At 48.7% G+C, this 22,486-nt stretch overlaps 1 protein-coding gene and 1 pseudogene across 1 annotated transcript; one reads left to right on the top strand and one right to left on the bottom strand.

The window, feature by feature from the left end:
• Nucleotides 1-15,503, top strand: part of LOC133116734 (cytoplasmic protein NCK2-like) — a 34,776-nt pseudogene extending 19,273 nt beyond the window's left edge.
• Nucleotides 15,504-15,849: 346 nt separating this feature from the next.
• LOC133116997 (coiled-coil domain-containing protein 122) lies at nt 15,850-20,811 on the bottom strand. Its single transcript, XM_061227051.1, has 5 exons — nt 20,671-20,811; nt 20,062-20,174; nt 19,288-19,686; nt 18,329-18,445; nt 15,850-16,685 (listed from the first exon to the last, which is right to left on the bottom strand). The coding sequence occupies exons 1-5, from the start codon at nt 20,687-20,689 to the stop codon at nt 16,506-16,508; spliced, it is 828 nt and encodes a 275-aa protein (XP_061083035.1). The 5' UTR covers nt 20,690-20,811; the 3' UTR covers nt 15,850-16,505.
• Between the last annotated feature and the right edge of the window lie 1,675 nt (nt 20,812-22,486).

Genomic DNA, 22,486 nt, shown 5'->3' on the forward strand with positions numbered 1-22,486 from the left:
GCGTACACTCAGTGAGTGCTCTATTGGATATTTATTAGACTTATCTTCTGCTGCTGTTGCCTATCCACTTACAGTTATGATGCGTTGTGTGTTCAGAGATGCTCTTCTGTATACCACTGTTGTAATGTGGGGTTATTTGCGTTACTGTCACCTTCCTGTCAGCTTTGACCAGTCTGGCCCTTCTCCTCTGATCTCTCTCATTAACACGCCATTTCTGTCCACAGAACTGCTGCTCACTGGATGTTTTTTATGTTTCACATCATTCTCTGCAAACTCTAGAGACTGTTGTGTGTGAACATCCCAGGAGATCAGCAGTTTCTGAGATACTCAAAGTCTGGCACCAACAATCATTCAATGGTCAAAGTCACTTAGATCACATTTATTCCCCATTCTGACATTTGGTCTGAAAAACAGCTGAACCTCTTTGCCACTTCAGCATGCTTTTATGCATTTGGCTGCTGCCACATGATTGGCTGATTGAATATTTGCATTAACAAGCTGCTGTGCAGGTCTACCTAATAAAGTGCTCAGTGAGTGTACATGAGCCCTTTCCCCTACACAGCTCGGAAAAATGATGGTTATTAAACTGCTTGGTGTGAAAGTAGCCCCCGTTCCCCGGCAACTATTAGCATCTAAAGATGGAGGGGTTGGCCACAGAGTTTCTGCATGTCGGTAATCCTGCATGTTTTCTGTGTCTTTGAAAAAAATGTAACATTACATTACATTACATTATTGGCATTTGGCAGACGCTCTTATCCAGAGCGACGTACAACAAAGTGCACACCCATAACCAGGGATAAGTTCGCTGAAAGACCCTAGAGGGAACTACAATTTCAAATCCTAATGAAGAAATATCCATCGATTTGGGGGTTAAAGACGGAATGCAAGGGCGAATTCCGTTGGTAGTGAAGATGGAATTCCTTCTCTTTCCTTGCCCGGAGCGTTTCTGCGACACATGAGATCCAGGCTCCTCGCGTAGGGCTTGTCCAGACTGGTGGCAGCAGGTGTGAGGGCACTGTCCCATAGATATGACATCACCTAAACAATGGATGCTTTGTGCAGGAAAGCCTACAGGTTGTTATACTGCATGTGTTCTTGTTCTTGTGATTCCTGGAATGCCTTTGTCGTGAGGTATGTGGTGTGTGTGGAGCGTGTGTGCACTTGTGTGTGCATTATTGTGAGTGTGAGTGTGAGTGTGATTGTGAGTGTGTGAGAGAGAGAGAGGGGGGGGGGCGTGTCTGCGTTGGTGTTGGGGGCGATCGGGTCACAGCAGACAGGAAACGGCCTGTCACCACGGTTACGGTTTTCCAACACTGAGCATTCCGCTCTGGCCGGGATCGGAGCGTGTGCTTCTGAAGGGCATGCGCTTGCCCTCTCTCAGTTTCGGTCATGTTCAGCAGCACTCTATTGTCATGGCAACCGAGGTTGTGTTCTCAAAGCAAACGCGGATCATGTGAATGACATGTGACAGGAGGTAGACGTGACGACATAACATGAAACATGAAAATATCTCTCTGTCCACTCAATTCAGTAGGCCCCATTGGCACGACAACATTTTACAGTTGTATTACCAAAGCTTGAGGGGGGAGAAAAAGGCGCATATTAAATGTGTGTGTGTGTGTGTGTGTGTGTGTGTGTGTGTGTGCATGTATGTGCGTGCATGCATGTGTGTGGGTGTGTGCGCGTGCGTGGATGAGTGTATGTGTGTGTGTGTGCGCGTGTGTGTGCAAATGCATGTTATTTGGGGTTTAGTGCTGTGTACATTGCGTTAGGTCTGTGCGGAACTGCTGCTGCTGACAGATGGATGGATAGAGGCCTCAGCTCCCTCACTCTCCAGAAACATGAACACAGAGTCTGCATTTCAAATCTGAACCGTTTAGATTCCAAATAGTATGTGGGGAGAATGATGACATGGAGCGAGGCTTGATGAGCCCCTAAATGCCCTGGAGGCCGTGTGAGACGTGCTGACCCCCCCCCCGCTCTGTTCCAGGAGCACTCCGTGAACGATGACGGAGGAGGTGATCGTCATCGCGAAGTGGGACTACGCGGCGCAGCAGGACCAGGAGCTGGACATCCGCAGGAACGAACGGCTCTGGCTGCTGGACGACTCCCGGACCTGGTGGAGGGTGCGCAACGCCGCCAACCGCACCGGCTACGTGCCGTCCAACTACGTGGAGCGCAAGAACAGCCTGAAGAAGGCCAGCCTGGTGAAGAACCTGAAGGACACGCTGGGTAAGGGCGCACGCCAACCTCTACCCCTGTGGCCCTCTACCCCTGAACCCCAATACCCCTGTGGCCCTGTACCCCAATACCCCTGTGTCCCTGTACCCCAATACCCCTGTGGCCCTGTAGCCCAATACCCCTGTGTCCCTGTAGCCCAATACCCCTGTTCCCTTGTACCCCAATACCCCTGTGGGCCTGTACCCCTGTACCCCAATACCTCTGTACCGTAATACCCCTGTGTCCCTGTACCCCAATACCCCTGTGTCCCTGTACCCCAATACCCCTGTGGCCCTGTAGCCCAATACCCCTGTGTCCCTGTAGCCCAATACCCTAATACCCCTGTACCCCAATACCCCTGCTCCCTAGTACCCCTGTGGGCCTGTACCCCTGTTCCCCTGTACCCCAATACCCCTGTGGGCCTGTAACCCAGTGCTCCAATGCCTCTGTACCCCAATACCCCTGTGGGCCTGAACCCCAATACCCCTGTACCCCAATACCCCTGTATCATAATACCCCAATACCACTGTGGGCCTGAACCTCAATACCCAAAAACCCCAGTACACCTGTACCCCTGAACCCCAATACCCCTGTGTCCCTGTACCCCAGTACTGCAATACCCTAATACCCCAATACCCCTCTACTTCAGTCAGCACCACCACTCACAAATCTGGCCAACTGTTCAGCTCGCCTAAAGGAGTTGTTTTAGGTGTGGGTGTATATAGAAATGTATTGAAGGATAGCTTCGTGGGATGAATCATCTCATTTTCAAGGGGGTCCAAAAAGGAGTGTGTGTAGGTGTGAGTTGGGTGAGACAGTGTAGTTCTCTTCAGGAAGAGCTCCCTCATTATAAAGGATTTCACGCTGATTGACTCTTTGGGTCTGTGCTTAAGGAGATGTAGAGCGTTTGACGGTGTCATGCACTGAGGCAGAACACTTTATTTTCATAATGACAAGTGGTTCACTTCTGTGGGAACGCCCAGCCTGAGTCCAGTCTCCTTATTCAGTGTGTTTCTCTCTCTCTCTGCACCCAGACGGGGTGAGTCGGGCAATGTCTGGTTTTCCCCCTGTCCATTGAGCCATTTTTGGAATGGTACAGGTGTGTCAGCCATGCACACCTGTACCCTTGCATTAAATGACATTATATTTCATTTCATTAGCTGACTTACGGTTAATTAGACTAAGACTAATTGGGGGACAATGTGGGGTAAAGGCAGGCCTTGCCCCCCACGCTCTCTTTCCCGCTCTCTCCCTGCTCCACAAACCGTACAAATATAGCGCCGGTGCAGTCCGTACTCTCCGTGTCTCCCCGTGCCCTGTTCTTCGGTCCTCCCAGGGGTGTGTCAGGGCGCGTGATCTCCTTATCCTGTAAACTCTTTGCGTCACATTACATGACATTACATTATTGGCATTTGGCAGACGCTCTTATCCAGAGCGACGTACAACAAAGTGCATACCCATAACCAGGGATAAGTGCGCTGAAAGACCCTAGAGGGAAGTACAATTTCAACTGCTACCTGCCCAACAAAGATAAGGACCAGGGCCAATTTCTTTTTTTCTTTTTTTTTCTTCTTTTTTTTGAACAAAGAAACAAACAAACAGAGCAAAAGTGACCAAAGTTAACTATCCGAACACCGTCACGCTCGTGACCTCTGTGAGGCTCCGCCTCCAGACCTGCGCTGTGATGTCACGGCCGGGCGATCGGAACGCGGCTCGGCAGGTTCTGAGCGGATCCGGACGCCAGCGGTCCATTTCCGTTTCCGTGTTCGGAGCGGCGGGAACGACGAGCCCGTGGTTTTTCCGTGACGTGCGTCGAGCGGAATGGGGCCAAAACACGGCGTGAAATAATGTAGCGCTTGGGTCTTTCGCAGCCGAGCTAACAATAACCAGAATTTAACCCCCCCGTGCCTCTAAACCAAAGACGGAGGGATGGGATGGACTTTCTTCATAACGCTGTTGTTTGTCTGCCCCACTCTGCTCTGGGACACCGGTGTAACCAGCCCTGAGTGACTTTCCCAGAGCTTACCTGCTCCCCTCGGGAATGCGCCTGGGGCAGAGAGCGCTATTCCCGCCCGGCTGCTGTGACCCGGATTAGAAACGGACGACGACTCATCTGAGAAAGCGGATGAAGAAGGGGGACATTTTATGCCCCGGGAAAACTTTGACTTGCTAGGACGGCGGTAAAGAAGGGAGAGGAGTATGAGTGTATCCCTCTGAGCCAGACTTCAGTAGCTGTGCTGTCTGCGTCTGTGGAAAGAGAGAGGCAGCCGAAACTTCAAAGCCACGTTCACACAGGACCTTTTTTTCCTGACGTCCTCTGGGTATTTTCCCAACCTCTCCCTCGCTTTGGGAAGTTTTTTCCGACTGAGGAAGTTTTTCCTGAATTTGCCCAAAACCCCTTTTAACTGCATCGACTGCATCTCTGTAACCTTGATCCAGTTCTTCAGGTTTTTCCTTTTTAGTGATTTGTTATGCATTCACTCATTGACCTCTGTTTAAACTCCCCCCTAAAAAAACTGCAGCTTGAAATGGCAGACTTCTCTTTACAAAGTCTCTTTACAAAAAAATAAAGGTCACGTGAAGCACAGAATTTTTAGTAGCAAAATTGGATCGTATATTTTTCACGAACTATACTTGCACAGATTCAACTCTTACTTGCTCAAGCTGTTTAACAGTCCAAACCACGGTATGTGGATGGGTTGTCACTCAGCATGTGATTGATGGTCATGTGTTAAAAGCCCCAAAGGGACTCAACCTCACAGGCCCACGGTATCAGCAAACACACCCTAGGGAGGGCGGGAACCAGTCTGAGACAGCCACAGCTCTGGGTAAGAACGCAAAGAATCCGCTCCCAGCCTGAACGGAAAAGCTTCGTTAAGAAACGGAAACGACCACAACAGCACTTTTTATCCTCTTAGAAATTATTGTGTGGCCCAATGTGCACGTTAGTTTGGTGTAAAGTATCATTGCGCTAATGAATCTGTTCCAAAAACAATTACGTTATTTATGAGTTTTGTGTCCAGCTCTATGCTAATGTGCCATACAGTCGCCCTCCTGCGATATTCGCACTTTGCTGATATGTATTTAATAAATCTTAAGCCTTTAAAGGCGCTGTGGATTAAAGGCTTTGGCAGTTAAACCAGTAATAATATCAGCAGGATAAGGGCCGGTGGGGCTCTCTCCGCTGAGTCTTCGCCTGCTGTTCTTTCCTTCAGCGACGGGGCCCTCCGATTGGCTCTTTGTGAAGCGCTGACGAGGCGTGAATTTCAGGGAATAATCGATGCCTGAGCACCGCGGGAGGGGTGGGAATCCCAGAATGCACCGCAAACGCTCCTCACTGCAGTTATTGAATTCGCTTTTTATATCCAGTTACAAAAAAAAAACGGTTCATCCATCCGAATTGGATACTGAAAATACCCTCAAATTAAAGCTTGACAGTCTGCACTTCCACCTCATTGTCATTCGATCATATCATCGCAAGAGTACAGAACGAAGATAAATAATGTGTCACTGTCCACTGAAATATGGTGCTCACTGCAGCTTCTCATGTACAATATCCAGTTACAAAAAGGTGAGGCAGTCGAGCGTTCGGCCAGAGGTGGGGTGTGTGTGGACGTGTGTGAGGGCTCTTTTGTGCTGGAGTATATTGTTTCTATGCCCTTAGACCCCCCCCTTCTATGTCTGATCAATACTTGACCCCCTGCAGCCAGAGCTGGTATTTTTTCGCTCCGTGCGTTTCTCACTGGACGAGCTGTTCTCGAGGTCTCGCTGGTTAATTAATCGTGACTGATGTGGCTTTCAACTGCCGTCTGAAGGAGCAAGGACATTCCGTGCGCCTAATTCACATTTTCCCCCGCCTTCACTTCCTTTCCTTTCATATGTTACTTGCTTCTCCCGTGGAGCAAGAAAAGGAAAAAGAGGATAAAAATAAGGGATTTGAACGAGCCCAGAGTCTCAGCGAAGGACACTGCCAATAGTCATCACTGCCAGGTTGGGCCACCCTCAAACTCAGCCAGTGGGATAAACGGGCTGTTTGTGGACTGAAATTCCCCAGGGCAGGAAACAAGTGGGAATACAGCAGAACATTTTTTGGTCAAACACAGTCGAACACAAGTCCTTTAAAGAGAAAGATGTTTCAGAGGCGCGAAGTGAACCAGCGGTAGGCCGAAGAGAAATCCGGCGTTGACGGCGTTTGCTTTGGAGACATTACGGTAGCTCTTGAGTGGCAGTCTTCTACTGCTCGGAGCTCCCTCATCCATCGTCTCGTAAACAAGTCAGACCTGCCGATGAGCCGTTCTCTTGGCACCCTTCTCGCCTGGACGGCCGCATTCACCAACGGGCGGGAGCTTGTACATTATTTACGCATTTATTTATGAGCTGGGCCGTTATTGCCTCGGACAATAAAATCAGACCTAGAAATGCTATTCGGAGTCGCACCCTGACATCATTTGCTGCAACAACGGCAGAGCTACGGCTTTTCTATCTCTAATAACAGGATTTACCCGTGTAATGTATTAACCTGCGTAATCGCCAAACGCACTCGAGCTGATGTTTGAATAGTTAACGGATGGATGGATGGATGGGTGGATGGATAGTTAACATTGGCCTTCTTGAATGCAATAAATAAATCAGCCACAAAAAATTGAAGTGAAGAGAAAAGGAAGAAAACGTTCCAGTCATGAAATGTTTGAACATTTGCTCCAAACACTTACTTTGGCTGCTGCATGTTATTTATTTATTGAGTTCACACTGAAATGCGGTTAAAATTTGGCTTCTACACTAGAGCAGCCTCTGATCAGTCTATGGGACTACTGACGCAACGGTGGATGCTGCCGTTTGTTCTGTAATTTTCCGTTGTTTCAGCATGTTTTCATTTTGATGATTAAACGTGCCCTTCATTTTACATCCTCTGCCGATGCGTGTTATTATTGCCACTATACATCTAGAAGAACACTCAAGTCATAAACATTGTCTTGTTACTGTAAGTTACTGTAGCAATTCAAAAGGGGGTTAGTTGGCCTTCCTGCTGGTAACCTAATGCAACCAATATACTGTATTTTATTATTATGAGACGGAGCAATCTCCAATGTGCATATTATCTCAGCCTGGCAAAATTAATCCCATATAAAACTTGTAATCATATCCTAAGGTGTAACGAGGGGGTTCTTATCATGGCTTGCACCCATATATATGACCTAGCTCTGACCCTGGGTGTCATATATTATTGCATTATAGCTCATCCCACGGTTCGTGTAAGACTTTGAGAGTGGAAAAGGAGGCGGATGGGATCTGTGTTGTGAATATTTTTCTGCTGAAAAGGAGAGGTGGTAAAATATACACTCCGTGTGTGCTGAAATGTTTTTTTTTTCATATAGTAGACCTGTTGGATTTTGCAGAATGTCATCCTTGGTGCCTTGCTTAAGGATATCATGACAGTGTCTAGCCTGGGAATCGAACTGGCACACTCTGGATTAGAAACCCAATCCCCTAACTATTGGACTACAGTGAAGTCCATCTAAAATGGACGCCGTTATAATGGTGCAATGGCTGTGTCTGTGCTGACTGGCCTCGAGGGCTTTTTCTTCAGCACAGTATTGCTCGTCTTCATCATTACCATGTTTACGTTACCGTGGGCACCGCTGCAGCGGAACGGAGTCTCAGTCCAGAAAGAATTCTGAGATTTTATTTAAATTTTAATCTATGGGCAGAATCGTAGCAGTGACCGAGGGCTAATGGCTAACTCCACGTTCCCGTGAGCGGAGATGAACTTAGTCACGAAGGAGTGACGTGCCGATTAAAAGATGGCCTTTACGGCACATTCTAACACCACCTGTACAGGATCCTTGAGTGTTTAGAAGCACAGGGGCGCAGTAGTTTGGATTAGCATGCGTAGTTCCGTTAGCACGTTAGCGTGTCGGTTGACCTGCTCTGGTGCTGGCAGACGGCGGAGTTGTGTTGTGAACAGAGTGCGGTTTCAGGTTTCGGGCTGATGGGCCTCCGACATCGAGGGTTCGAGTTTCACCGAGTCGGCCGGTCAGAGTACCGTTTGCCCCATGAGGGTCCGCACAGGCGACGCAAATGCAGACACATCAAATCAATAGAGGCAAAGAGAGGGAATCAAACGAAAGAGAGAGAAAGTGAGAGAGGGAAAACGGTGGGATGAAGATGACTTTCATCAAAACCAAACAACACAACATTATTGAACAATGGTCTGAACATTAGCGTCTCACTTGTAAATCTCCTGCTTAGTCTAATCAACTGTAAGTCGCTTTGGATAAAAGTGTCAGCCAAATGACGTTATGTAATGTGTTAAACAAACACCAGAACAATGGTCTGAACATTATCGTCACATCTGCACGTTATTGTTTTCAGAGAGGCTAAGTTGGCGAAGGTGCTCACTGCAAGTTCAGGGTTGCGTTCTGCAGAATTTGGATTTGGAGGTTTCAGCTATGGCTGTGCCACTAAGCCGTGTGGGGCGGCCTGTAGCGGAGTGGTTAAGGTTCATGACTGGGACCCGCAAGTTTGGTGCTTCGGTGCCCCGCTGTAGCCACAGTAAGATCCGTCCGCACAGCCGTTGGGCCCTTGAGCAAGGCCCTTAACCCTGCATTGCTCCAGGGGAGGACTGTCCCCTGCTAAGTCTAATCAAGTCTGAAAGTCGCTTTGGATAAAAGTGTCAGCCAAATAACCTGTCGGCTAATGTCATGACCGGATGTTGTTCAGGGATTGAGAGCGTTTAACCTGGAGGACAAGAACTGCAGCCCCTGAAACTCCTTGTGCACGGTGCAGCCGCTAGTGATGACCGTGGTGTAGTTGCTCTGTATTCGTGTATAGCAGCTTGTTCTCATTTCTATTTGCAAAATAATGTTAAACATGCAAGGGACTATAAATTGGTTAAAGAAAATATGAAATACGAACACGCATGTTAGCGTGCGCAACGACGACATGTACTTCAGAAATCTCTAAACGGCCTGTAAAACACGAATTCAGCCTTTTAATCTGCACACGCAATAGTCACATTCTCTAATTGTCAGGTACAGCCTTTCAAAAACCTTTTAGCTTTTTTTAAGGAAACCTCCATCTGCTACTCATAATCTCTTTACCGCGGGCGAGAGAGGGATGTATTATCATAAATCTAATGTCACTTTGAAGTGAGAGCCTTTAATGTGAATTTAAATCTGCATTCTGAGTGAAAATGAGTCTGCCATTAATTGGTTTCTTGGCTCGACGGAACGGAAATCCACAGAGAGGGTGTCATAATCACCCTGGATGGTGTGAAATAGCATTCCACCATTACCCTGACAATAGGAAGCCCTGACACGGTTTTTAGCATGGGAATAAAGTGCTCTTTAGACTCACAGGAGATTCATTATGTTTTATATACAGTATATTATATCTTTATTCTTGCACATTTTTGCAGATTTGCTTTTATATAGAGAGGCACACCTCCATCTCTTTTACTGGATCTGTCCTTTGAGGTCTGTAATTGAGCAAGCAGTGTGTGGTCTGTAATTGAGCAAGCAGTGTGTGGTCTGTAATTGAGCCAGCAGTGTGTGGTCTGTAATTGAGCCAGCAGTGTGTGGTCTGTAATTGAGCCAGCAGTGTGAGGTCTGTAATTGAGCAAGCAGTGTGTGGTCTGTAATTGAGCCAGCAGTGTGTGGTCTGTAATTGAGCCAGCAGTGTGTGGTCTGTAATTGAGCCAGCGGTGTGTGGTCTGTAATTGAGCAAGCAGTGTGTGGTCTGAAATTGAGCCAGCAGTGTGAGGTCTGTAATTGAGCCAGCAGTGTGTGGTCTGTCTTCGGTTCTGCTGTGGACAGCCCCCACCACAGGTGACTGTGTGGGGAATCAGGACACACTGTGGTGGAGTGCAACAGGGCAACGCTCTGACTGCTGCGAGCCACGAGCTGCTGCATTCTGGGTAATGAAGCAGGAATGTGCACAGGCCTGTCTGGAGTAAGCCCTGCCCAATCTGTGCACACCTGTCACCTGTTTACCTGCTAACTCCACTCACACCTGTCACCTGTTTACCTGGCCAATCCATGCACACCTGTCACCTGTTTACCTGGCCAATCCCTGCACACCTGTCACCTGTTTACCTGGCCAATCCGTGCACACCTGTCACCTGTTTACCTGCTAACTCTGCACAATATGAGTAGCTTGTGCTGGACTGAGGAGGAGCTGCTTCTAAAGCATGGCGGTTAGGCAGCACACTGCCCTGAGAAGGACAACAGAGTTAAATCAAGGCACTTGACATTTATCCTGTTAAGTAAATGCTAGAATTCACTAACCTCTGTGTTTGTGTGCGCACATGCTTGCACATGTACCTGTGTGTGTGTGTGTGTGTGTGTCTGTGTGGCATGCCTGTGCATGTACCTGACAGTGTATGTACATGAGACTCCCGTTCCCCTGGTGAGCTCTGTGCTCTGTGAGCTCTGTGGGCTGTGAGCTCTGTGGGCTGTGAGCTCTGTGCTGTGAGCTCTGTGCCCTGTGAGCTCTGTGCCCTGTGAGCTCTGTGTGCTGTGAGCTCTGTGAGTGAGGGTGTGAGGAGAGGGAGGGATGTAAATGGACTGCATTCATATAGAGCTTTTATCAACTCCTCACACACACACGCGCACACACTCACACACACACACGCACTCACACTCACTCACTTTCACACACACACTCACACTCACTCACTCACACACACACACACACACACACACACTCACACTCACACTCACACACACACACACACACACACACACACACACACACTCACACTCACACTCACACTCACACTCACTCACACACTCACACACTCACACACTCACACACTCACACACACCCATGTACTCTCTCACTCTCTCTCTCGCTCGACCTTACGGTCGTCACTTTATTACAAACATTTTTACTTTATTACGCCTTATTCATGCGATTATCTAATCAGCCAATCGTGTGGCAGCAGTACAATGCATACAATCATGTAGATGCGGGTCAGGAGCTTCAGTTAATGTTCACATCAACCATCAGGATGGGGGAAAAATGTGATCTCAGTGATTACAGTCATCTTGATAAGGGTACGGTGAAGTCACAATTCGGGCGGGGCCAAGGTTTAAAATCTGTATGCGGCAGAACACAATTTCCCAGCAGTTTTGTCCGTGCCTAATTGGATGCACTGTAGATAACTTGGAGTCCTCTCCGGAGGTCAGAGGACAAGGTTTTCCGTTTCGCATCCCGAAGGGAAAATGGGACGGAATACAGGGTTGCCAGGGAGACGTCGGGAAGGGGGACAGCGTTCCGCAGATGTGGTGTCTGAGGGGACCCTATTTCGGAATTCCCGGCGGAGCAGGGCAGCTCTGAGGAATTCCCATTCCCGGTCTCTCCGGAGCTCCTGAAATAGCTCTCCGTTCCCCCTGTCCCGTCCGCCTCCCCTCCTCCCCTGTCCCGTCCGCCTCCCCTCCTCCACCTGGTGTCGACCGCTCCTCTCGTTGACCTCCCGCTCACCCCAGATAGGTCCTGGAAAACTCAGCCTTCCTCCAGGAATACTAATGAGCCCATCACTCTGCTGAGGGTGCAGGGGTGCGCTTTCCTCTTTTTTTATTATTCCACGGCAGAATTCAAAGAAAAGCACTGAAGAGAGCGGTTTGCATAATGTTATTTTATATGTAATGAGGCTTATGATATTATTATTATTATTATTGTTATTATTATAAGCCTCATTCATTATTATTATGATGATAACTGCAAGCGGTAATTACCGCTTGCAGTTAAATCTTAATAATAGAAATCTATTATTATTATTTATTGACTTTAACATTAAATGTGTGTACATGTATATCCAAAAGAATGATATATATTTCTATTGAAAAAAATAATGTTTTTAATGAAATATTTTATAAAGTGAAAGTCTCTCTCCCTCTCTCCCCCCCTCTCTCTCTCTTCCTCTCTCTCTCTCCCCCTCTCCCCCATCTCTCTCTCTCTCCCTCTCCCCCTCGTCTCCCTCCTCTCTCTCTCACTCCCTCCCTCTCCCCGTCTCTCTCTCCCTCCCTCTCCCCCTCTCCCCCATCTCTCTCTCCCTCTCCCTCTCCCCCATCTCTCTCTCCCTCTCCCCCTCCCTCCCTCTCTCCCTCTCCCTCCCTCCCTCCCTCTCCCTCCCTCTCTCCCTCTCTCTTCCCCTCTCTCTCTCCCTCCCTCTCCCCCTCTCTCTCCCTCCCTCCCCCCGTCTCTCTCCCTCCCTCCCTCCCTCCCCCCCTCTCCCCCCCTCTCTCCCCCCCTCCCTCCCTCTCCCCCTCCCTCCCTCTCCCCCTCCCTCCCTCTCCCCCTCTCTCCCCCTCTCTCTCCCTCTCTCAGGTCTGGGGAAGCCGAAGTGGAGACCGAGTGTGCGTGACTTGTCCCCCACGCGCAGCGCGGATGCGGAGTTCGGGGGCGGTGGGGGGGGGCGGGGGGGGAGCGGAGCAGCTGTATGAGATGAGCTCCCCGGCGCTGGTGCGTTTCGGCTACGCGGCCGAGCGGGAGGACGAGCTGACGCTGCTGAAGGGCTCGCGCGTGGAGGTGCTGGAGAAGTGCAGCGACGGCTGGTGGCGGGGCAGCTACGCCGGCCGCGTGGGCTGGTTCCCCTCCAACTACGTCACCGAGGAGGCCGAGGAGCCGTCGGGGGACCCTCCCGGGGGCCCGGGGCCCCCCAACGGGCCGGGGCCGGGGCCGGGGCCCAGGGCCCCGCTGCTGGTGCAGACCCTGTACCCCTTCAGCACGGCGACGGACGAGGAGCTGAACTTCGAGAAGGGCGAGACCATGGAGGTGCTGGAGAAGCCGCAGAACGACCCGGAGTGGTGGAGGTGCAGGAACGGGCGGGGCCAGGTGGGGCTGGTGCCCAAGAACTACGTGGCGGTGCTGGGCGACGGGCCGGCCCCCGGGGGGCCCCAGGGCCAGGTGCCGGCGGGGCCCCAGGGCCAGGCCCCCGCGCGCAGCGGCGTGTTCGCGGGGAAGGCCTGGTACCACGGCAACGTGACCCGCCACGTGGCGGAGCGCATGCTGGATGAGCGGGGGCGGGACGGAGACTTCCTGCTGCGCGACAGCGAGTCCTCGGTGAGAGAGGGGCATTCTGGGAGATTGAGTCCACAGAGGGGCGTCTGTCTCCACCTTATACCTTTTCTGCACATGTCTGTGTGTGTGTGTGTGTGTGTGTGTGCGGTTATGGTTGTGTAGTGTGTGTGTGTGTGTGCGGTTATGGTTGTGTAGTGTGTGTGTGTGTGTGTGTGTGTGTGTGTGTGTGGTTATGGTTGTGTAGTGTGTAGTGTGTGTGTGTGTGTGTGTGTGCGGTTATAGTTGTGTAGTGTGCATGTGTGTGTGTGTGTGTGTCTGTGTGTGCGGTTATGGTTGTGTAGTGTGTAGTGTGTGTGTGTGTGTGTGTGCGGTTATAGTTGTGTAGTGTGCATGTGTGTGTGTGTGTCTGTGTGTGCGGTTATGGTTGTGTAGTGTGCATGTGTGTGTGTGTGTGTCTGTGTGTGCGGTTATGGTTGTGTAGTGTGCATGTGCATTTATGGTTGTGTTTATGGTTTGTGTGTGTGTGCGCGGTTATGGTTGTGTAGTGTTTACATGTGTGTGTGTGTGTGTGTGTGTGTGTGTGTAGTGTGTTGTGTGCATCAGACCACCTTTGTTTCAGCTGAAGTCATTGTCATTCCAAAACTGCTGTGGGATGCAACTGAACCCGCTTATCGACCTCATTTACACCACAGTATCTCAGCCATAAAGAACATTTGAATTATTTATGAATATATTGTACATTGTTTTTGTACACTGCCTCCAGTTAACAGTGCCTTTGTTTGGGCAGTGATGATTGGTCAGTACTGAATCATGTGCAGATGTCGTTGGTCTGTACCATGTAGTCATGGCGCCCCCTTTTGGAAATATCAAAGAAGCACTGAACACACAGGGATACAGTATACTGTATACTACTGTAAAGTATGAATCTTGTGATGCAATTTAAAGAGGTCCTCTTCCCTTTCTTTTCCTGATCCCTCCCTTCATCTCCCACCCCTCTCTCTCTCTCAAATTAAAATTCCACTGTTATTGTGCCTTTGCTGTCTCCCTGCCTCCTCCCCTCTCTCCCTCTCCCTCTCTCAAATTCAAGTTGTTCATGTGTGCCTATGTATTGTCCCCCTCCTCTCTCCCTCTCTCGCTCCCTCTCTCGCTCCCCCCTTCCTCTCTCCATCTCTCTCGCTCCCCCCTTCCTCTCTCCCTCGCTCTCTTTCTCTTGCTCCCCCCTTCCTCTCTCCCTCGCTCTCTCCCTTCCTCTCCATCTCTCCCTCTCTCTTGCTCGCGCTCCCCCTCCCTCTCACTCTCCTCACCCTCCCTCTCTCCTATTCCATTTGTTACTGAGTGCCATTGTATTGTCCCCCTCCTCTATCTCGTCTTCTATCACTCCCCTCCTCCCTCTCTCGTTCCCCCTCCCTCCCTCCCTCTCATTCAACCTCCCTCCCTCCCTCTCTCAAACACCAGTTGTTAACATGTGTTTGTTCTCTCTCTCTCTCTCTCTCCCTCTCCCCCTCAGCCCAGTGATTTCTCGGTGTCGCTGAAGGCTCCAGGTAAGAATAAGCACTTTAAGGTGCAGCTGACGGAGGGGGTGTACCGCATCGGGCAGCGGCGCTTCGACACCATGGACGAGCTGGTGGAGCACTACAAGAAAGCTCCCATCTTCACCAGCGAGCGCGGAGAGAAGCTGTACCTGGTCCGGCCGCTCCTGTAACCCCGCCCGGCGACGAGCCTCAGCTCCCAGAGTGCACCTCTCTCCGCCCGCCGGGCCTCACCTCCCAGAGTGCACCTCTCTCCGCCCGCGCGGAGGAATTAACACACGCGTGGGACACCAGGACCAATTACCGCAGAGTGATTAACAGTCAAGGAGACGGCTGATTGGCCGGCTCGGTCCGTTTTGGTTCCTTCTCTATCGTTCGATGGCCCTGCGCCTCGTCAGCTGTCTTCCAGACCGTCTGCAAGGCGGGTACGAGAACTGAGAATTGACTGCTAGCACGTGCTAACCGTAGCCTCCGGTACGCGGTCTTAACTCCGAAAAAAGCGAGGCCGCATCTCCGCATCGCCCCTCTGCTGGCGACCGCACTGAAAGTGCGCCCCTGTCCTGGGGATTCCCACCCCCTGCCCCCCTCCCCTCCTCCACACACAGTGCTGCGCGCCAGAGCTAGGCTAACGCACGCTGACCCCTCCACTGATACCGCCACCTGGAGCCATCACCCATGCTTACGTTTTAAGTTCCTGACTGACTTTATTTTGGGGAGGGGGGTGGGGGGGGGTCACAACAGGAAAATATAATAGCCAAATTTTTGCCAGCGTTCAACCAAATGTGCCCCCTACACCCCCCCCCCCCGCCACCCTGTTCCACAGACCCTGTTCCACAGATCCTGTTCCTCAGAGTGTCGTCAGGTGCCAGCCTGTGAACGCAGGTTTGAGATTTAACGGGAGGACAACGGAAAGCTTCCTTTCTTTTTTACTTCAGTCCTTTTCTTTTACGTCATCCCTGCCGCCTTGGTCTCCTTCTCTGGAATTTTCTTTTTTTATAAATATAACACTGAATGTTATTGAACATAGTTATTTAACTCTTAGTTTCCATTATATGTATGTAAAAAAAAAAGGTGCACATATAAATTTGTTCTGACCCAGTATCAAGGTACTGCACCTCAAACGGTGTCTTGAGAATTGAAATACTTTTGTTCAATTAAAAGTTTTGCAAAATATTGAACAAGGCGTGTGATTACATAAGTCTGGTCGTGTAACGCGCAACATGCTAAACAATCTTTCCTCCGTTAGTACCCATTCTCGCCACTAGAGGGGGTGATCTTCATTCTGTTGAAGCAAGTGGTGATCTCTCCTCCTTTCTCAGTGTGTTTATCGGTCACAATGGGCTTGAACTTGCTTTCTAACACACCCTATCGTGCAATAGTTGCAGTCATTACGGTGTTTTTAAAGATATGAAGGTTATTAATCCAAAGGCAAAGAGTAAAGTATTGGCACAATAGATGTTAACTCCATAGTTAAGATGCAGTTCAATGACCCATTAACTTTGTATGGAATGACATTTGTACAGTTGAACTGGACACCAAGAATCCATAAAATCCTTTCCCTGCTGTACATGAATAATTCCCTAAACAGGGTTGAAGCAAAAAATATGTAATTTAAACGGCAACATTTTGTTTCTGACAAAGCTGGCATGAAACTGGATAAGCAAATGCAATAACACACGCCATTCTAGTCACTTAATACAATTACTATAACATTTTGGGTGGGAATTTTAACTTTTAAAACGCTTTGAACAAATCCGCTTCGGTTCCCTCTTGGATCGCGAGACGCCTCCTGAGGTCGGCCACTTCCTTCTCCAGCCAGCAGATGTCGCCAGTGAGCTGCCTGTGATTGGACTGCGCTTTGTTGAGCTGACAGCGCAGCCGTCTCAGAATGGCGTCGCACCGTCTGTTCTGAATCTAAGACGCAGAGCAAAGCACGAGACTGTCTAAATTGATTAAATGGCAAGAGGACGTTAACATCATGCGCATTTATAATAGTCTTATTCAGAGACGCTTGCACAGCTCATATCGGTTTAGTGCAGTGGTCCTCACTCCTGGTCCTGGAGAGCTGCAGGGTGTGCTGGTTTTTGATTTTGCCTTAATATCAGCAACCGATTCAGACCCATTAACCAGATGAGGCGCATTAACTGTGTAATTAACTGCTTTAATTGATCTGAGTAAGTGCTGAGTAACAACAAAAGCCAGCACACCCTGAGGCTCTCCAGGACCAGGAGTGAGGACCCCAGCACACCCTGTGGCTCTCCAGGACCAGGAGTGAGGACCCCAGCACACCCTGCGGCTCTCCAGGACCAGGAGTGAGGACCCCAGCACACCCTGCGGCTCTCCAGGACCAGGAGTGAGGACCCCAGCACACCCTGCGGCTCTCCAGGACCAGGAGTGAGGACCCCAGCACACCCTGCGGCTCTCCAGGACCAGGAGTGAGGACCCCAGCACACCCTGCGGCTCTCCAGGACCAGGAGTGAGGACCCCAGCACACCCTGTGCCTCTCCAGGACCAGGAGTGAGGACCCCAGCACACCCTGTGGCTCTCCAGGACCAGGAGTGAGGACCCCAGCACACCCTGCGGCTCTCCAGGACCAGGAGTGAGGACCCCAGCACACCCTGCGGCTCTCCAGGGCCAGGAATGAGGACCCCAGCACACCCTGTGGCTCTCCAGGACCAGGAGTGAGGACCCCAGCACACCCTGTGGCTCTCCAGGGCCAGGAGTGAGGACCCCAGCACACCCTGCGGCTCTCCAGGACCAGGAGTGAGGACCCCAGCATACCCTGCGGCTCTCCAGGACCAGGGGTGAGGACCCCAGCACACTCTGCGGCTCTCCAGGACCAGGAGTGAGGACCCCAGCACACCCTGTGGCTCTCCAGGACCAGGACCACAGTTTTATTGTCTTTTACTGACTGGGGCCATTCGGGTAAAGCACCTTGCTCAAGGGTAGACTTTATTAGCCGTACTCCACCAGGGAATCGGCTGAAAACCTACAGCCTTCCCGGTTCCCTAACCACTGTGCTGAACTCTTTTCTCCGACCAAAACAAACACTCATATTCAGTACAGTAGGGGCACAGTAGGTAAGGTTTGCGAAAAGCATAGAGTATTTTCTGAAAAGGACCACGGAACAGATGGGTAACAGGTTGACTAAGTTACACCAGAACAAAAATAATGCTTTTCCTTTTTGAAAATGCTCCACATCATGTTCTACATCAGGGGTGCACTACTCTGGTCCTTTTGTTCCAACCAATTGCCTTGTTTTTAATTTGCTGACAGCTCGATAAATCACCCTGGTTCAAGCTTGCACTTGAGCACAGTAAAATCATTAGGGTACACTTGCAGTCTGCAGCTGTTGCCAGTACTTGAACACATGTCAGATAAGATATGATTGAGTCAATTAAATAATTAAGACCAGAAGTTTGTGAAAGGGAACGGCCCTTGTGCACCCCTGTTCTACAAGCATGAAATGCAAAGAGGATCAACACTTAAATTAAATTGGGTTTACATCGTCAAAGTGCCTGAATTAAACATCACATGTATTTTTACGAACGGCCAACCTCGATGTCCTTCCTCAGGTGCGTGTGGGTCTCGTGTTCCTTCGCCAGCAGCTGGGTTTTGTGGAAAACCAGCCCCTTCACAGCCGAAATCTGCACCCTCAACTCATCGACTTCTTTCTGCCAACATCAAAGTCGACCGTCGCATGAATGCTTTTGCAGTAACTTGCACTATTCAATTTTATATTAGATGATTTAAAAAATCTATAGGAAATTATCAAAGTTATGGTTTGGAATTTCCAGTTCAGTAAAAAGAAACCATTATTCCACTGTAAACTGGTGTTTCAGATACGGAAACCGACTAGGTCCTGGGGTTCCGCTGTCTACGCTGGTTTTTGTTCCAACTGCAATTGCAATCCCAGGACATTAACCGTAATTTTTCTAGAACAGATACTTTTCTTCTTTCAAGGGATTATTCACCCGTTTATCAGAAATGGTTCTGCGTGCCACGAAGAGTAAAATTCCCAGGTCTACATTGCTCTAATTGTTTATTCTACAAATGACTGCATTTTTTTAACTGATTAAATTATAGACTGAGGTGGATCAATAGGCTCTTAATTGGTGAAAGTGTGGATACCTGGCCACTAAAACTATCCATTTGGTAGATAATGAAGAATCCAAAGCAAATAAGGAGCCAAGCCTGCATTACGCTAATGGGTTTACAGAAATAAATTATGAAAGAACCTAAACACACTGTTAAATAGCCTTAATTGGGCAACTAGACTGTAACAAAAGCCAGCATTTGTTGGAGAACCACTAGCCAGTTTGAGAACCACTAACCATTGTGGATGTTCTCGTACCGTTTGCATATCACCTGGTTACATATGGCTGGATGTTTCTAATGATTCAGGTTTAATACCGTTACATACAAGCACAACTGCAGCTATACCCCCAATCATTCAGAGCTGCAATCTTTTCAACTCCTAGCGCCCCTTTGATCGTGAAATTATGTCCCACCGCACCTGCGCTTGTCTCACGACGTTTCCCTCCGGATTTTGAAGGTCCACTTTCAACTTCTCTCTCTCCGCTTTAAGATGATTAATTAGCCGTCTCTTTTCCGTCAGCTCCCTGTGGACCGCGGTTTGGCTCTCTTGTTTGAAGATGGCCACTTTGTGGCTGTCCATCTTGTTCCGGTACGTGTTGTACCCTGCCAGCGTCAGCTGGAAGCTATCTTTATTTTCCTCGATTTCGTGTTGAAGCTTGATGTTTTCCAGGTAAGTTGCTTGCGAATCTGACTCCAGGTCAGTGGCTCGCAGCTGCAGCTGTACAATTTCGTCGGAATGGTTTTCAATTGCTCTCTCCGTGCTGCTTAACTGAAGCCGTGCGGCGTCACGACTCTTCGCAACTTTCAAAAGCGTTGCCTGTTTGAGGTAAGAATAACGTCTGCTTTAAACACCACCACATAATATAAAATATTTAATCAAAGCTGCGTTTTATTTACGGAGTGAGACAACTGCAGTTCAGGGTAACTAAACTCTAAATGGGTCGACTCTTTAGGGAGTTATAATCTCATTTGGTACTTCGTGCAAGTCAAGTTTGTTTCTGTCACAAATATGCTGACCTTACAATCATTCCGTTTTCGCTATCCATGCACAAAGATAGTGTGGGGCCTATTTTAGCGAACAACGGATTTATGAGGCAAAACTATATCTTTCTGATTTGTTTCATAAACTACAAACTACAGAAGCACCAATGCTTGTTTCGGTGTTCAAAAGTAGGCCTTTTATGAAAATCACCTGCAGGTCACTGAGAACGTCCCTGTTTCTCTTCAGTTCCAGCTCCAGGGCTTCACCCTGCTGTGTCGCCTCCTCCAACGTTTCCGTCAGAGAAAACTGACATCCTTCTCTTTCTGTAAAAACAGAATTTCAGCAGGTAGCTGATGACGGAACGATGCATTCATTCAACATTATGCAGGTGCGATGGCGAATTACATAACCAAATGGCGTAAGTTAGCGAGATGGCTAATTTGAAGCTAGCGAAAAAACTGTTCTGTCATTTAACGTTAGCCAATGTGTCAGCAAGGTCAAATCAGCCAACCCCGCACGTAGACCATTTTGGTTGCAAAATTAATATAATGGGTAACTAGCCGATTGTTAGACTATTCTTATCACGTCTAATTTAACACATAACCTAAGATTAAGTTAAGATAAGTTAAATGGGCCTATATTGCCGCACTCTCGTGCTGCTCCATAACGGATCATGTCGTCGACGTCTAGCTTTAGCGAACATAGGCTATGCTGGTAAACGGGACCATAGTTTTTTTTCAAGTTGGAAATATACAGTATAATACATTATATGCCATATAATTACAGCGTAATTTCTATCTCTAATCGTCATCTAGATACCCTCTGTGTTCACGGCCATGTCGACGAGTCGGAGCTTAACTCGGGCCCCGCTTCCCTTTCACGTGACAGGTTTGAGGGAAAGGTCGTAAAGCGGCCTACTTTCAATGATGCGACCTACTCAATATAGCCAGATTGGACTAGCTATCAATCAAATTGCAAGTCGTGCTGCTCCTGAACTTAACTCGGACCGAATGCGTGCCAGTAGGCCTACGTGTGTTCGTTTCGCGTTCTCCACGTTCCCAGATGGATTGTTGCCTATTAGTGAGCAACCATGATAATAGAAATATCATAATTTGTAGAATGAAAGAGCGGAGATGGACAGGTGCTCATGCCCCCACTGCACGTGCCTGTGGTCACACATCTCTATGGCATGGGGCTATAACGCAACGAGAATGCATTATGTTAATACAATACAATAAGCTGCTACAATTTCATCTGCGTATAGCACTCATTATGGGAGCATCCAAGGACACTTTCACAATGGGACTTAAAAACCAACCTAATGGCAAAATGTGCGAAAGGTAATAAGCGGAGACAAGAACAATTAAATCCTAATCGACTTCAGAGAACCAATTATTACTGAACCTCCGCCTCTTCGCTTACTGAAGGCGACACTTCAGGAGCACAAAAGGTTCAGTTAAATTCCCGAAGCACAAAGGCCTGGGTCCATGAATTAGTCTATGCTGGAATGTACAAAGTTTTGAGAACATACTTTAAAGTATTGTCACAATAACTCCTGTTCTCCTGTTCCCCGTAGAGGCAGTGGTCCTGTCTATTATCTATCTAACTATCTTTGTTGTACAGGTCCCTGTTGAAATTGTACTTCCCTCTAGGGTCTTTCAGCGCACTTATCCCTGGTTATGGGTATGCACTTTGTTGTACGTCGCTCTGGATAAGAGCCTCTGCCAAATGCCACTAATGTAATGTAATGATTGCCAGTTTGAAAGTGAGATTTCAAATCTGCTGCACATGAGTGACTACTTTGAGCCAGATTTCATAACAGATTTTTGTTTCAATACGATTTTGTATCTATCTGTTGTCATAAAAGATTCACATGCTCTCGTATGTAATGGTGCTTCATGTTTGCTAGGAATGTATGCTCATTTTGTTTCATATTTCAATTAATACATGGTTTTGTTTTTTTTTTGTTTTTTATTAGATCCTCATGCCAGTATCATTGGATTCCAATTTCTGAGCTGAATTGTTGAAGTATTTAACATGTGCTGAGATGTGCACACCTAATTGCATGCATTTAATATACATACAAGTATGCATAATTTTAAAAATTCATTCATTTCCATAATTGTGAAATTAATAAAAACAACACTTGCTTCATTTCTGCATTCAAGGCCAATTCACATTAACCCTTTCAGTCCCATGACTGCCATATGTCAGTCTCGACCTTTTTCCTTTTCAACCAATCAACCTGTCTCCTAATTGTCTTGAGCCCCTATTAACACCCTACTAAATTCTCTCGACCGAAGCCGGAACCCCTTGGGATTTGGGTGGGCCACTTCACATTTCACATTGGGCCTGGTACTGAGAGGGCTAAGAGCGGATGGAGCCGGAATGGGGATATTCCCCGGTGGAAGTGGTCTTCAGTTCCTGGAGCATGTCCATATCCCCCCCCCCCCCCCCCAGCAGCCAGTCAGTGCAGGCAGGGCTGGGAGTGCTCTTCTGGGGGGGGACACCCGAGAGATTACTGCTCTGGCATGACATTGAGTCCCATCATGGTTTGGGGCTTTAGAGGCGGCCGGATGGAAAGTTGCAGGTAATTTATTTCTGGGGATTTAACCTCCTAAGACCCGCACTCTCT

The sequence above is a fragment of the Conger conger genome, chromosome 17, assembly GCF_963514075.1.
Source record: "Conger conger chromosome 17, fConCon1.1, whole genome shotgun sequence".
Classification (NCBI taxonomy): domain Eukaryota; kingdom Metazoa; phylum Chordata; class Actinopteri; order Anguilliformes; family Congridae; genus Conger; species Conger conger.

What these genes read in the sequence shown, in the direction of transcription:
- LOC133116997 (XM_061227051.1), bottom strand. An exon ending in ACGTTCTCAGTGACCTGCAG is followed by an intron (nt 19,687 to 20,061) that starts GTGATTTTCATA and finishes TACCTCAAACAG; the next exon opens with GCAACGCTTTTGAAAGTTGC. An exon ending in ACCTGAGGAAGGACATCGAG is followed by an intron (nt 16,686 to 18,328) that starts GTTGGCCGTTCG and finishes TCTGCGTCTTAG; the next exon opens with ATTCAGAACAGACGGTGCGA.